This window comes from Furipterus horrens, unplaced genomic scaffold (assembly GCF_987537825.1).
Source record: "Furipterus horrens unplaced genomic scaffold, mFurHor1.1.pri manual_scaffold_4, whole genome shotgun sequence".
Classification (NCBI taxonomy): domain Eukaryota; kingdom Metazoa; phylum Chordata; class Mammalia; order Chiroptera; family Furipteridae; genus Furipterus; species Furipterus horrens.
Window position 1 is genome coordinate 194,665,301 of NW_028327174.1, and position 16,264 is coordinate 194,681,564.

Sequence of the window (16,264 nt, forward strand, 5' to 3'; positions counted from 1 at the left end):
CCTTAGGGGTGCAATGCTCTCCTGGAACCAGACTGGGATAGACTGAGGCTGCAGGCATCCACAGGTATGAGAAATTAATGGGGGGAGGGAAGGAGTGGTAGAAGAAAGGTGAAGGGATTAGCCACAGAACATATATGCATCACCCATGGTGTGATGATGGCCTGAGGGAAGAAGGAGGCAGGAAAAGTGAAAAACATGGGAAAACTGCACAAGTGTAAACAATTAAAATTAAAGGAAAAATTCATGGTTTTCCCACAGTATGAGATGTGATGGTCCTGGCTGTGTTTCTAGGATCCTGAAGATTCCCAAACCTCCTTTGTCCCCAGCTGACAGAGGAGGACCATGAGGAGGGACAACCAGAGCAGCGTGTCTGAGTTCCTCCTCCTGGGGCTCCCCATCCGGCCAGAGCAGCGGGGCGTGTTCTTCGCCCTGTTCCTGGGCATGTACCTGACCACGGTGCTGGGCAACCTGCTCATCATCCTGCTCATCAGGCTGGACTCTCGCCTGCACACGCCCATGTACTTCTTCCTCAGCCACTTGGCCTTCTCTGACATTTCTCTGTCATCTGTCACTGTCCCAAAGATGCTTATGGACATGCAGACTCAGCAACGATCCATCCCCTACGTGGGATGCATTTCTCAGTTGTATTTTTTCATAGTTTTTGGCGGTCTTGATGACTTCCTTCTAACTGTGATGGCGTATGACAGGTACGTGGCCATCTGTCACCCTCTACACTACACCACCATCATGAGGGAGGGGCTGTGTGTTCTGCTGGTGGCTGCCTCCTGGATTGTCTCCTGTGGCCATGCCCTGTTGCACATTCTCCTCTTGGTCAGACTGTCCTTCTGTGCTGACAATACCATCACTCACTTCTTCTGTGACCTTTCTGTGCTCCTGAAGCTGAGCTGCTCAGATATCTCCCTCAATCAGCTGGTCATCTTCACCGAGGGAGGAATGGTTTTATTCTTCCCCTTGGTTATTGTTTTAGGCTCATATCTCCGCATAGGGACCATCATCCTAAGGGTGCCCTCCACTAAGAGAGTCTTGAAAGTCCTCTCTACCTGTGGCTCCCATCTCTTTGTGGTGTCTTTATACTACGGGACAATTGCTGGTGTTTACTTCTTACCCTCATCATGGGATTCCGAATACATAATTGCTTCGGTCATGTATATGGTTGTTACCCCCATGCTGAACCCCTTCGTCTACAGCCTGAGGAACAGAGATATAAAACAGGCCTTAGAAATGTTTGTCAATAGGGTTAACTTCTTTAAGTGGCAATCACTAAATCCTCTTACTGCAGTCAGGAACACAGTGAACTACATCTCCTAACAAAATTGTGTGGTTGACATCTCTCATACAATTGTAATAGAATTTGCATTCCATTGTCATGTATAAGTGCTATTAATATGTCAGCTAGGTCAGGTTTGCTGCTTGGATTGTTTATATTCTTTATTCCTAATTAATATTTTCCTTTGTCCATTATCTTTTATTATATGCAAAATCATTTGTGAAGCATACTGCAGGATTATAATTATGAATTTGTCTTTTTCTCCATTGAGATATGTCCATTTTTGCTCATGTATTTTTATGCTGTGTTATGAGGACACACTGGTTTGGCATTATGATCATTTTCTGGTGAAGTTACTTTTTTTTTGAACTGATTCTTCTATGCTAGCTTTTGTTGGCTTCACGCTGATTGTGTGCACGTCCTCCCAACTCACATTCAATGACATCATGTTGGTGCACTGCAATCAGCCATGATCAGAATAATTACACTATGAAAAGTCGCATGTGCTACAGAGGAAAACTTTTAACAAAAGAGAGACAGACTTTTAAACAATGCATTTAATAGCACACTGTTAGGAGGTATTTCTAGCAATGTGTCCTGCCTTAGAACTTCATCTACTTCTCATATTAAGGTTGATGCCTTATATCCATATCTGTAGACATACATGTATATACAGATATAGATACTGATATTACTATAGGATATGTAGTAGAGATGCAGCTTTTCTTGTTAAAGTTTACATGGCATTTCTTTTCTGTCACTTTAGACTTTTCTGTGTCCACAGTGTCAGTGAGGTGTCCTTCGTTAAGTGTATGTAAAGTTGGATTTTGTTGTTTTCATGTATAGCAACATTATTATTTTTCTGGAGCTATTTATCTAGTGACATCTAATGTAATCATAATATATTTGAATTTATATTTTCCATATAACTATGTGATACATCTGTTTCACATTTATTCTCTTGTGTCTTCCTCCCTTTGAAAAATTATATATACTGTTATTTCATTATTCCTCTATTATGAATTACACATTATTATTTTATAATTTTTGTCTGTGCTATATGCAGAGATTATTTTTACTTTCTTTTTAAAAATTTTAAAACATTCATTTATTTATTTTTATAGAGAAGGAGAGGGAGGGAGAGAGGGAGAGAAACATCGCTGTGTGAGAGATACATTGATTGGTTGACTCTCCAATGTCCCAGCTGGGGATCTGGACTGCAACCCAGGCATGTGCCCTGACTGGGAATCGAACCTGTGACCTTTAGGTTCACAGGCCAATGCTCAATCCACTGAGCCACACCAGGCAGGGTTCTTTTTAATTTTTAAGTCATAGCTTAAAATACAAAACATGACATTGACCATTTGAGCTATTTGAGATACACAATTCATGGCATTTAGGAGACTCATCACCAGTATTTCATTCTAGGACTCCTAAAGTATACTCTATAGAACATCATTGAAATAGAGTATTTTGCAACTGTGAAAAAAATAAAAACAAAAATATATATGTATCAATATGGAGAAACATCAGGATATATCGTTAAGTGGAAAAAAGCAATGTGTAAAAGTGCACTTACAGCATTGAAATTTTATATAAAGACTTCCGGCCAAGATGGAGGCATAGACAGACATGATGCATCTCCCTCCACAACTAAGAAGGAATACAACTATCTCAAAACTAGAAACAACCAGAAGTTCCAGAAAATCAAACTGCATGGAAGTCCAGCAAACAGAGATATAAAGAAGAAATACTCATCCAGACAGGTAGGAGGGGCAGAGCCCAGCTGAATAGGACACGGTGAGGTGGTGGCAGCAGCGGCAGGCAGGCGGTAAGTGCAGTCACACATTTTAAAAGTCAGGAGGGACACCTGGGGAGTGTTCCCAGTTCCTCACCAGAGCAGCTCACTGTCCCAGCTCCAGGGAAAATCAAGCCTCATTGTTTTTGACTGTGCAAACCAGTGGGGGTTGAGACGGAGGCAGAAACTGCCTGTCTCTCTGCAGAATCCACTTGTTTAAAGGGCCCTCACAGACCTAGAACATCCTCAGACACACCCACTATGGGAAAGACGGCCAGGGCAGCAGCTAGAGGGCTGCCAGTCCAGTGCAGAAGTGGGAGAAGTGCCTGGAAAAGGGGCAAGTGCTGGGCAAGTGGCATTGTTCCCTCTCAGACCCCTCCTCCACACACAGCGCCACAACATGGTGAAACAGATTGCCTGTTACTGACAAATCCCTAAGGCTCCGCCCCTTACAACATAGTAGGAGCGACAGCTGTCCCTGGGACATGGAAGTAAACAAACACAGGAGACTTCCGGCCAAGATGGAGGCCTAGACTGACACACCACATCTCCCTCCACAACTAAGAAGGAATACAACTACCGCAAAACCAGCAATATCCAGAAGTTCCAGAAAATAAATGGAAGTCCAACATATGAAATTATAAAGAAGTGATGCTCACCCAGGCAGGTAGGAGGGGCGAAGCCATGGAGGAGAGGTCAAGCTGTGCTGGCTGCAGCAGCAACAGTGACGGCAGCAGGACAGTGAAAACGCCACAGCATGGTGAGATGGATCTCCCGGTTGTGATGAGTAATGGGGCTCTGCCCTCTATAGCGTAGGAGGTGTGACAGCCCTGCCTAGGAAGCAAAGGTAAACACAAAACTGTTCAAGATGACACAGATTATGATAGAGATCCCAGTAACGCAGCTGACCAGACAGCAAATTTCTAATCTAACGAAGCAGCAGATAGGAATTCTTTCTGAGGCACAGTTCAGAGCTTTGGTTATAAAAGCACTTACAGACCTAACAGCAGATCTTAAACAAGACAGGGAAGGAATGAAGGCTAATCCTGCTGAAATGAACAAAAATACATACGAAACTAGTGGTGAGGGCAAGAAAACCAGGGATCAAATCAACAAACCGAAACATAGGGAAGGAAGAAACAGTCAACCAGTGCAGAAACAGGAAATGAGAAGTGAGGAAAATGAGAAGAAGAAGTACTAGAAATGGAAAAATTATGTGAAGAAATAATGAAGCAGAACTTCCCAAACTTGGGGAAGGAAATAGACTTACTGGTCCAAGAAGCACAGCGAGTTCCAGAAAAACTGGACCCAGGGAGAACCACTGCAAGACACATTATCATCAAAATGTCAAAAATTAAAGATAAAGAGAGAATATTAGAAGCAGCAAGAGAGAAGAAAAGGATCATGTACAAAGGGGTACCAATAAGACTGTCAGCTGATTTCTCAAAAGAAACTCTGCAGGCAAGAAGAAACTGGCAAAAAATATTCAAAGTAATGAAAAGCAAAAACCTACAACCACGATTACTCTATCTAGCGAAGCTGTCATTCAGAATAGAAGGGCAGAAAAAGTTCTTCCAGGACAAAGTAAAACTGAAGGAATTCATCAGATCCAAGCCACTGTTATATGAAATGTTAAAGGGACTTGTTTAGGAGAAAAGGGATCAAAACTATGAACATTAAAATGAAAACTGTATCACAACAACCAACAACAGAAGCTAGAGAACCGAAACAAAGACAAACTAAGTAGGCAATGAGAGTTGAAAAGAATTATAGGCATGGGGAACATTATGGGGGGAGGTCAGCAGGGAGGAGGAAGAGGAGAAAGAGAGGGAGATGGTACAGGAATTAAGAAGCATAGTAGGAGGGTGTGGAGTAGACAGGAAGATGTTAAGAAGAACTATATGCACAACCAATGAGCATGGACTAAGGGGGGGGACAACTGGAGGGAGGGATGTCACTGGGTGGAGGGGAACAAAGGGAAAAGAAATTGAAACAACTGTAACAACATAATAAAGCATATTTAAAATGTTTTTTAAAAAGAAATTTTATATAAAAATGAAGGGAAAATAAAGGATACATAATCTGCCCATTTGAGAAAAAAAAAAAACAAAAAAACTCAGGAAGACTAAATCAGACAGTAATGAGATGGTTTACCTAGAGGAGGTGGATAGAAGAGATAGGGAGATGATTATAATTATTAGTTTAGTTATGACTATGTTGTCTCTTGCCGCTAGAAAATAAATAGACGAGGTGGTGCATAGAGCAAAATAGCGTAAAGAAGGCAAATGATACTAACTTTATCTTAAATTAATACCATAATTAGAGAAAAATTAAGTAAGTACCCTAGTAATTCTTGAACTCAGAATTTGTCTATATACTCTCACAAGTAAAAATAAACTGGAAACAAAGTCTGAGGCTGCATGTAGTTAATGTGTCACTAACAGTGGTAGGAGTTCAAGATTCTGAAATTCTTCCCATGTCAAAAATTCAGAAAGTAAGTAAACATTGAGGAAAAGGCAGTGACTCCTCACTGTTGTGGGAAAGATACTCTGTGTTGGGAAAGGAAAAGCTGCAGAAAGTTTTATGATGCCAAACTAGACCTGGAGATATCAATTCAAACCCATGAGTTTTAAAATTGTAAATAGATGGAAATTTATATGCTATATATCAAGATCTATACTGTTTCCATCCACCATTCTTTCTGTGCCACTCCTGACCCACCCCATGAGTAAACATTCCTTTAATTTTTTAGTTTCTAGTTTTCACTTCTTGTGTTTCTTTTATATATATTCCCCAGTTAACTTCTCTGATATTATTTAGAATGCTTGTAAACAATAAACACGCCTAAAGCTTGAAAATGAAAAACTATAGTAATGGATTATAACTCAGAATAATAAGTAAAAATCCAGGAGTTCATAGTTATATAAACAAATAGAAAACAAATGAGTGGGGAATAACGGTAACTCCTTTCTTATGAGAAAACACAACTAATAAACATAGGAGAATAACAGGGTTGGAAAAATTACCATTTGGCTACTATATTTGCGATGATTTTGTCATATGAGAATAACCTGTGTGTTCAAGATGGCAGCATAGGTATACAAGGCTCTCCTCCTTGCACAGCCAAATCAAAATTACAACTAAAATATAGAACAATCATCATTCATAACTGTCAGAAATTGAGTTGAATGGAAGTTCGACAACTGCGGAATGAAAGAAAACACATCCATCCAGACTGGTAGAAGAGGTGGAGATGTGGAACAGGCTTGTTCTACATCCACATGCGGTAGATAAAAATTTAGGAGGGATATCATGGGAACGAGGACTTCAAGCCTGACACCAGGGCCCTCAGCCCAGGGTTTCAGTGTCAGGAAGATAAGCCCCCATAACTTCAGGCTGCAAAAACCAGTGGGGATTAAGTGATGGAAGAAACTTCTGGAGTCCCTAGAATGTTCTCTTTAAAAACTCCCACACAATCTTAGGCTCACTCTCTCTGAGCTCCAGCACCAGGGTAGCAGCTTGAAAGGCACCAGTGACATACTGGGAGGAACTGAAGTGTGTGATGCCAGGGAAAAGCTGTGGGACAGCTTTCTCCTAGGCAGAAAGGTAGACAGAGGTCACTGTCCCTTTTCTGAGCCTTATACCCACAGAGCCATAGAGCTGGCAGGTGGGTGCCATATCTGAGACTCCATCGACTTGGCTAACACTTCTTTCCCTGTCCTGGAGATCCCCTGAGATTCTGTTCCACCCTACTTATGGGCCCACGGAAGCTGTTGACAGTTGCTTTACCATATGAATGGCTCGTCTTGGCTCATGCTTCAAGATTTCCTAAATCCACTCAAACAAACAACAGCTAGCCTCAGTGAGCCCCCACCACCTATATTTTTGCTAAGTGGCCCCATGCTTGGCACTAGCAGCAGCCAGCCTAGGTTCACAGCTTGGCTTTTTGTGGGAACCTCCAAGCCCAGCACAGGTAGCAGCCATGTCAGATTGCTTTATAACTCATGCAGGGTGGCCCCAGGAAGAACATGGGTGGTGGCTAACTTTGACCTGCACCATCTGAGAAAACCCAGAGCCTGTGCACCCAGTGAATGGCTACAGACCACATCGGAACATCATCATCCTGGCCTGAAGTTGGTGGTCAGTGGGCACAGCCAACCCTTGCAGCTGATTGGCCTGGGTAAATCCCTTCCATTGACATGCCAACAGAAATGAAGGCTCATCTATAAGAGAAGGGTGTACTTAGGCCACACGAAGGGTGCACCTCAATAACCCAACTAGGGTGATAGGGAAAGCTGTGCTACTGGGCCTTACAGGACACCTACGACACTAGGCCATGCTACCAAGACAGGGAGTTATAGCAGCTCTACATAGAAACAAACACAGGGAGGCTGCCAAAATGAGGAGACAAAGAAATATGGTCCAAATTAAAGAACAGAGAAGAACTTCAGAAAATGAACTAACCAAGTGGAGTTACACAATCTATCAGATGCAGAGTTCAAAACACTGGTTATAAGGATGCTAAGGAACCTAGTGGGGACCTCAACAGCATAAAAAAGATCCAGTCAGAAATGAAGGATATACTAATTTAAATAAAAAACAATTTACAGGGGAACAATATTAAAGTGGATGAAGCTGAGAATCAAATCAATGATTTGAAACATAGGGATGTAAAAAACAACAAGAAGAAAAAAGAATCCCCCCCCCCAAAAAAAAAAAATCACGGTTGTTTAAGGGGCCTCTGGGACAACTTTAAGTGTTTCAACATTCACATGTGTGGTACCAGAAGAAGACAAAGAGCAAGAAATTGCAAATCTATTTTGCAAAAACAACTCAAGGAAACTTCCCTAATTTGGTGAAGGAAATAGACATGCTAGTCTAGGAGCACAGAGAGTCCCAAACAATATAGATGCAAAGAGGCCCAATCCAAAACACATCATAATTAAAGTGCCAAAGGTTAAAGATATAGAGAGAGTCTTTTTTAAAAAAAATGTTTTATTGATTTTGCTGTTATAGTTGTCCCAATTTCCTTCTTTCTGCTCCCCTCCACCCGGTGGCCCCGCTCCCTTCAGTTGTCCCCCTTTTTTAGCCCATGTCTATTGGTTGTGCATATAGTTCTTCTCAACCTCTTCCCCTCTATTCCATTCCCTCCTACTATGCTTCTTAATTCCTGTATCATCTATCTTCCTCTCCCCCTTCCCCCTCCCTGCTGACCTCCCCCCAGTATGTTCCCCATACCTATAGTTCTTTTTCCACTCTCGTTGCCTATTTAGTTTGCCTTTATTTTGATACCCTAGCCTCTGTTTTTGGCTGTTGTGATTCAGTTTTCATTTTAATGTTCATAGTTTTGATCCTCCTTCTTCTAAAGCAGTCCCTTTAACTCTCATATAATAGTGGTTTGGATCTAATAAACTTCTTCAGTTTTATTTTTTTCCTGGAAGAACTTTCTCTGCCCTTCTATTCTGAATGACAGTTTTTCTGGATAGAGTATTTGTGGCTGTAGGTTTTGGATTTCCATTACTTTGAATATTTCTTGCAAGTCCCTTCTTGCTTGCAGGGTCTCCCTTGAGAAATCAGCTGATAGTCTAATTGGGACCCCTTTGTACATGATTCTTTTCTTCTCTCTTGCTGCTTTTAATATTCTCTCTTTATCTTTAATTTCTGACAATTTGATTATAATGTGTCTTGCAGTGGTTCTCCCTGGGTCCAGTTTTTCTGGAACACTCTGTGCTTCCTGGACCTGTAAGTCTATTTTCTTCCCCAAGTTTGGGAAGTTCTGCTTCATTATTTTTTCACATAATTTTTCAATTTCTAGTTCTTCTTCTTTGTTCTCTGCAATCCTATAATATGAATGTTCGGTCTCTTATAGCTGTCCCAGAGGTTTCTGATCCTCTCCTCACTTTCCTTACTCTTTGTTTCCTCTTTCTGCATTTGTTGACTGTTTGTTCCTTCCCTGTATCCCGGTTTGTTGATTTGATCTCTGGATTTTATTTCCTCACCACTTGTCTCATATGTGTTTTAGTTTGTTTCAGTGTGAGCGGCTTTCATTCCTTCCCTGTCTTGCTGAAATCTTTTGTTAATTCTGTAAGCCACCTTATAACTATAGCTCTGAACTGAGCCTCTGAAAGTTTTCCTATTTGTTTGTCTGTCAGGTTCCTCATCTGCTGCGTGGTGAGCTGCGTTAGCAGTATTTCAATTGTTGTCTTCTTAATTTTGACAGATTTGTGTTTTGCTTTGCTTCATGGGCAGGCTGTAGGGGGCGGAGTTCCATATACTAGTCACTACCCGGTGACCGGCATTGGTCTGCAACATTTTTCGCCGTGTTGTGGCCCTTTGTGTGGGGGCGGGGGCCCAAGATGGATTCCTGCTGTTATTCTCTGCCGGGAGACCGGGATCTGTCCCCCCACCCTGTGGTCCTCTCCATCTGAAGCAATGGTAAGGCTGCCTTTCTCAGGGTTGGGGTCGCGAGCTGTCGGGACTCGAGTGCAGCCCAGATTGCTCCCCCTGCCGCGCTCCCCACTGCTACCACAAACAGCACTGCCTGATTTTTCTGTTCCAGTTCTGATTTTGCCCCGCTTACCCGTCCGGACAAGCACTGCTGGTTTATAACTTCATACGTTGGGCTTCCATGTAGTTTTATTTTCTGGAATTTCTGGTTATCTTTTGTTTTGTGGTAGTTGTATTCCTTTCTAGTTGTAGAGGGAGACCGAGTGTGTCTGTCTAAGCCTCCATCTTGGCTGGAAGTCTAAAGAGAGAATCTTAACAGCAGCAAGAGAAAAGAAGTTAGTTACCTACAGGGGAGTTCTTGTAAGAGTGTCTGCTGATTTCTCAGAAGAAACATTGAAGATTAGAAGGGATTTTCAAGAAATATTCAGTACTGAAAAGCAGGGACCTACAGCCAAGATTGCTCTACCCAACAAAGCTGTCATTTAGCATAAAAGGGAAGTTAGCTTCCCAGACAAAAAAAAAAAATAAAGGAGTTCATCATCACCCAACCATTATTATATGACATGTTAAAGGGACTTATTTAAAAAGAAGATCAAAACTATGAACAATAGAATGGCAATAAATATTTATCTATCAGCAATAGAATCTAAAAAACAAACTAAGCAAACAAGAAGAGAGACAGAATCACAGATACAGAGAGCATTTTGATGGTTGCAAGATGGGAGGGGGTGTAGGAAAATGGGTGAAGAGGTGAGGGGATTGATAAGTACAAGTAAGTAAAGAATAGCCATGGGGATGTAAAGTACAATATAGGAAATTGAGTAGCTAAAGACCTTATATGCATAACTCATGGACATGTACAATGGTGTGGGGATTCCCTGAGGGAGTGGGGTTGCTGGGTGGAAGGAGGCAAAGAGGGAACATTAGGACAACTATATAGCGTAATCAATAAAGTATAATTGTGAAAAAGAAAGTAAAAAAAGGAATCACCAATGAATGTCAAATACAGTGGGTGAAATGTTAATAAGGAAAAAGTTACATTTATATATTATCAAAATAACTACCCAAATGATACCCAGTATTTACCAGGTTGAAACATTAACTTCAAAAAAGTAGTAAATTTACAGTAGAGAACCTGGGAGACAGCACTATAGTCAGTTGATCAAGGATTCAAACACCAGTAAATAGAAAAATTAATATCATATGTCTTCTAATAATATGCCCTATGGTATATCTGCTGAAAATACCGGCCTGAAACATACATACATACAAACATATGCACATGCACACAGAAGGTAAACATATTAAAATGTTAACCATTGGGGAATGTCGTGAGGCCTTTCCAGGAATTCTTGATATTATTTTAACAACATTTGTATATCTTTAAAATCATATCAAAATAAAATTTGGAAAATCCTTTGTCCCACCTGGCACAATGCCCAAGAAGAAAGGAGTCCAGGGCATCAGTAGAATCAGGGACACTGTCCCCTAGGACTCCAGTCCCTCTGGCTCTTGGACACAAGCTCCCCAAAGGACAGGCAGAAATTAGCCAGAAGCTTGGGGACTTGGTGTCAGTCTCTTATTAGTAAGGAAGTGTTGTCTTTTGAGTCATTTCTCTGGAGCTGGTTAAGGAAAATGAAAGTCTGTAGAAGTGCCAAGGCCCCAGATATTTCTTCCAATTGTGTGGCTGTGAGACGTCCTAAGGAAAACCTAAGGAACTGGGCAGCAGTCTGGAGCAGAAGGTGTCTGAGCTCACCAAGGATGAGTACAGGTCAGAGGGGCTAGAAATCTGCACTTGGGGATGAATCTGCCCGCGTGGTTGTTGATTCATAGATGAGACTCGAAGTCGGTGACTCTGTGTGTGTGTCTGCCTGTATTGTGTATGCTTATGTATGTGCTGTTTGATAGGGGCTTATGCGTGGACATATGTGTGCCATGTATCTAAAGCCTGACTTTTTCTTGAGTTAGTCTTAACCTGGGCCCTGTTTAAGTGCATGTAGACCAGGTTATCAGCCTCCTGGCATGTGATCCGGGACTGCTGACTCATGCCTGTGGTCAAAAGGACTTGCGTCACTGCTGAGCATCAGGGGTGACACTGTTGGCTCTGTTGCTGAGCAGGAAGATGCCTGACCTCACAGGAGCCAAGGTCAAGTCAGAGAGGGCTCACACCTCCGCTCAGCAGTGTGTACTGCTGCATGTGCGAGCTGTGTCTGTGGGTGACACACTCGAGTGTGAGCAGGAAGGTGCATTTTTTGTTTGTTTTCTGTATGTTACCATGTTGTGTGACCATGTACAAAGTGTGTTGGTGGTGGTTTAACAAGTGTGCCTGTGACTGAATAGGCTTGACTGCCCCATGCTGCCTGCCTTCCCCCAGGATGGGGATGGGTCAGAAGGGGCGCAAGCAAGCCTCTCATTATTAGTAGGAGGGTGTGTGATGCTTATGCAGTGAGTGTGTGGCTGGGAGTGTAATAAATATGTATTTTTGAATAAATGAAAATGAATGTAAGGGTCTTTGAAAACTGGAAAACAGATCCATATAAATGAATGGAACTATCTAGGTAGGGATCTAAGAAAACATTGAGCTACTTGCAAACCTAAAGTAACACAGGGTCTCCCAATGATGGGAGATATTTCCATGGGTACTAGTTAAGAGCACAGGCTCTGATCATGCAGACATAGTAGACTGACCTACATATTTGATGATTTTTTCCTGTAAGTTTATTCTTATTATAGTTGATATACAATATGGTGTTAGTTTCAGGTGTATACAATATGGTGATTCAACATTTAAATAACAATTACCACAGTAAGTCTAGTAACCACATGTCACAATAGGGTTACAATGATATTGACCCTCTTAAAAAGTATTTTGTATTTTTAACCTATAGAAAATGGCAATACATACAGTTTATATATGCATATAAGATTTACATAACTTATGTTTCTGTTTCCTAACAGTTAATATAGGGGGAAAAGAACATTCATTCTTACTACAGGTGTGAAGAATTTTTTAACCTGGGAATGTAAGGCTGAAGTTGGATTTAATTACAAAAAGTAGATAAAGCCCTGAACTTAGTGTTCAACACAGTGTTTATGACCCCAAGATGGTCAGCATTATTGTGAAAAAGACAGTTTGTGGACTACTCTGATTTCTGAGCTATTCTCAATCACATGGCTTTAAATAGTTACCCATTTCTGGAGTGTCCCTGACTTTACAGCTGAAAGTCAATGGAGCCTGGCAGGTTCACAGGCGGAGTGTGACATCGCTCCAACAATGGTGCCTCAGCACTGGAGTGTCACGTTACTTTAAGGCAAAAACACTGATTCCAGTTTTCTGGACTCGTCTTCCGTTTCTGCCACAGTGAATTATTATGGTTTGGCGCTGTACAGGTGTAGAAATTATTCCTCATGCTCATCAAGTTCTCAGCTCCCAGAAGGGGAGACCTTGCTTTTCTTTTTCCTGCTGCATCTCAGCCCTCAGTAGAGTTTCCGACACAGACTCGATGTTCAATGAATAATGGCTGAATGAAACAGTGAGCGCCTCCCTGCTTCTGAGCAATAAAGTTTTGTTGGCTGCCTTAGGGGTGCAATGCTCTCCTGGAACCAGACTGGGATAGACTGAGGGTGCAGGCATCCACAGGTGTGAGAAATTAATGGAGGGAGGGAAGGAGTGCTAGAAGGAAGACGAAGGGATTAGCCACAGAACATATATGCATCACCCATGGTGTGATGATGGCCTGAGGGAAGAAGGAGGCAGGAAAAGTGAAAAACATGGGAAAACTGCAGTACTGTAAACAATTAAAATTAAAGGAAAAATTCATGGTTTACCCATAGTATGAGATGTGATGGTCCTGGTTGTGTTTCTAGGATCCTGAAGATTCCCAAACCTCCTTTGTCCCCAGCTGACAGAGGAGGACCATGAGGAGAGACAACCAGAGCAGCGTGTCTGAGTTCCTCCTCCTGGGGCTCCCCATCCGGCCAGAGCAGCGGGGAGTGTTCTTCGCCCTGTTCCTGGGCATGTACCTGACCACGGTGCTGGGCAACCTGCTCATCATCCTGCTCATCAGGCTGGACTCTCGCCTGCATAAGCCCATGTACTTCTTCCTCAGCCACTTGGCCTTCTCTGACATTTTTCTGTCATCTGTCACTGTCCCAAAGATGCTTATGGACATGCAGACTCGGCAACGATCTGTCCCCTATGTGGGATGCGTTTCTCAGTTGTATTTTTTCATATTTTTTGGCAGTCTTGATGACTTCCTTCTAACTGTGATGGCGTATGACAGGTACGTGGCTATCTGTCACCCTCTACACTACACCACCGTCATGAGGGAGGGGCTGTGTGTTCTGCTGGTGGCTGCCTCCTGGATTGTCTCCTGTGGCAATGCCCTGTTGCACATTCTCCTCTTGGTCAGACTGTCCTTCTGTGCTGACAATACCATCACTCACTTCTTCTGTGACCTCTCTGTGCTCCTGAAGCTGAGCTGCTCAGACATCTCCCTCAATCAACTGGTCATCTTCACCGAGGGAGGAATGCTTTTATTCTTGCCCTTGCTTATAATTTTAGGCTCATATCTCCGCATAGGGACCATCATCCTAAGGGTGCCCTCCACTAAGAGAGTCTTGAAAGTCCTCTCTATCTGTGGCTCCCATCTCTTTGTGGTGTCTTTATACTATGGGACAATTGCTGGTGTTTACCTCTTGCCCTCATCATGGGATTCCGAATACATAATTGCTTCGGTCATGTATATGGTTGTTACCCCCATGCTGAACCCCTTCATCTACAGCCTGAGGAACAGAGACATAAAACAGGCCTTAGAAATGTTTGTCAACAGGGTTAACTTCTTTAAGTGGCAATCACTAAATCCTCTTACTGCAGTCAGGAACACAGTGAAGTACATCTCCTAACAAAATTGTGTGGTTGACATCTCTCATACAACTGTAATAGAATTTGCATTCCATTGTCATGTATAAGTGCTGCTAATATGTCAGCTAGGTCAGGTTTGCTGCTTGGATTGTTTATATTCTTTATTCCTAATTAATATTTTCCTTTGTCCATTATCTTTTATTATATGCAAAATCATTTGTGAAGCATATTATAGGATTATAATTATGAATTTGTCTTTTTCTCCATTGAGATATGTCCATTTTTGCTCATTTATTTTTATGCTGTGTTATGAGGACACACTGGTTTGGCATTATGATCATTTTCTGGTGAAGTTACTTTTTTTTTAACTGATTCTTCTATGCTAGCTTTTGTTGGCTTCACGCTGATTGTGTGCACAGCTTCCCAACTCACATTCGATGACATCATGTTGGTGCACTGCAATCAGCCATGATCAGAATAATTACACTATGAAAAGTCGTATGTGCTACAGAGCAAAACTTTTAACAAAAGAGAGACAGACTTTTAAACAATGCATTTAACAGCACACTGTTAGGAGTTATTTCTAGCAATGTGTCCTGCCTTAGAACTTCATCTGCTTCTCATATTAAGGTTGATGCCTTATATCCATATCTGTAGACATACATGTATATACAGATATAGCTACTGATATTACTATAGGATATATAGTAGAGATGCAGCTTTTCTTGTTAAATTTTACATGGCATTTCTTTTCTGTCATGTTAAACTTTTCTGTGTCCACAGTGTCAGTGAGGTGTCCTTCGTTAAGTGTATGTAAAGTTGGATTTTGTTCTTTTCATGTATAGCAACATTATTATTTTTCTGGAGCTATTTATCTAGTGACATCTAATGTAATCATAATATATTTGAATTTATATTTTCCATATAACTATGTGATACATCTGTTTCACATTTATTCTCACGTGTCTTCCTCCTTTTGAAAAATTATATATACTGTTATTTCATTATTCCTCTATTATGAATTACACATTATTATTATTTTATAATTTTTGTCTGTGCTATATGCAGAGATTATTTTTACTTTCTTTTTAAAAATTTTAAAACATTTATTTATTTATTTTTATAGAGAAGGGGAGGGAGGGAGAGAGAGAGAGAAACATCGCTGTGTGAGAGATACATTGATTGGTTGACTCTCCAATGCCCCAGCTGGGGACCTGGACTGCAACCCAGGCATGTGCCCTGACTGGGAATCGAACCTGTGACCTTTAGGTTCACAGGCCAGTGCTCAATCCACTGAGCCACACCAGCCAGAGTTCTTTTTAATTTTTAAGTCACAGCTTAAAATACAAAACATGACATTGACCATTTGAGCTATTTGAGATACACATTTCATGGCATTTAGGAGACTCATCACCAGTATTTCATTCTAGGACTCCTAAAGTATACTCTATAGAACATCATTGAAATAGAGTATTTTGCAACTGTGGAAAAAATAAAAACAAAAATATATATGAATCAATATGGAGAAACATCAGGATATATCGTTAAGTGGAAAAAAGCAATGTGTAAAAGTGCACTTACAGCATTGAAATTTTATATAAAGACTTCCGGCCAAGATGGAGGCATAGACAGACATGATGCATCTCCCTCCACAACTAAGAAGGAATACAACTATCTCAAAACTAGAAACAACCAGAAGTTCCAGAAAATCAAACTGCATGAAAGTCCAGCAAACAAAGATATAAATAAGAAATACTCATCCAGACAGGTAGGAGGGGCAGAGCCCAGCTGGATAGGACACGGTGAGGTGGTGGCAGCAGCGGCAGGCAGGCGGTAAGTGCAGTCACACATTTTAAAAGTCAGGAGG

General features: G+C 41.5%; 2 protein-coding genes across 2 annotated transcripts; both read left to right on the forward strand.

Moving 5' to 3' along the window:
• Window positions 1–342: 342 nt before the first annotated feature.
• Window positions 343–1,329, forward strand: LOC150013654 (olfactory receptor 1J4-like). Its single transcript, XM_090275984.1, has one exon. It carries the CDS (start codon window positions 343–345, stop codon window positions 1,327–1,329), a length of 987 nt encoding a protein of 328 aa, XP_090132110.1.
• A 12,122-nt stretch (window positions 1,330–13,451) lies between these two features.
• LOC150013655 (olfactory receptor 1J4-like) lies at window positions 13,452–14,438 on the forward strand. The gene has a single exon (XM_090275985.1). It carries the CDS (start codon window positions 13,452–13,454, stop codon window positions 14,436–14,438), a length of 987 nt encoding a protein of 328 aa, XP_090132111.1.
• Window positions 14,439–16,264: the final 1,826 nt, after the last annotated feature.

Excerpts from the sequence above, each read along its gene's own strand:
- LOC150013654 (XM_090275984.1), top strand. The coding sequence starts at position 343 with ATGAGGAGGGACAACCAGAGCAGCGTGTCTGAGTTCCTCCTCCTGGGG.
- LOC150013655 (XM_090275985.1), top strand. The coding sequence starts at position 13,452 with ATGAGGAGAGACAACCAGAGCAGCGTGTCTGAGTTCCTCCTCCTGGGG.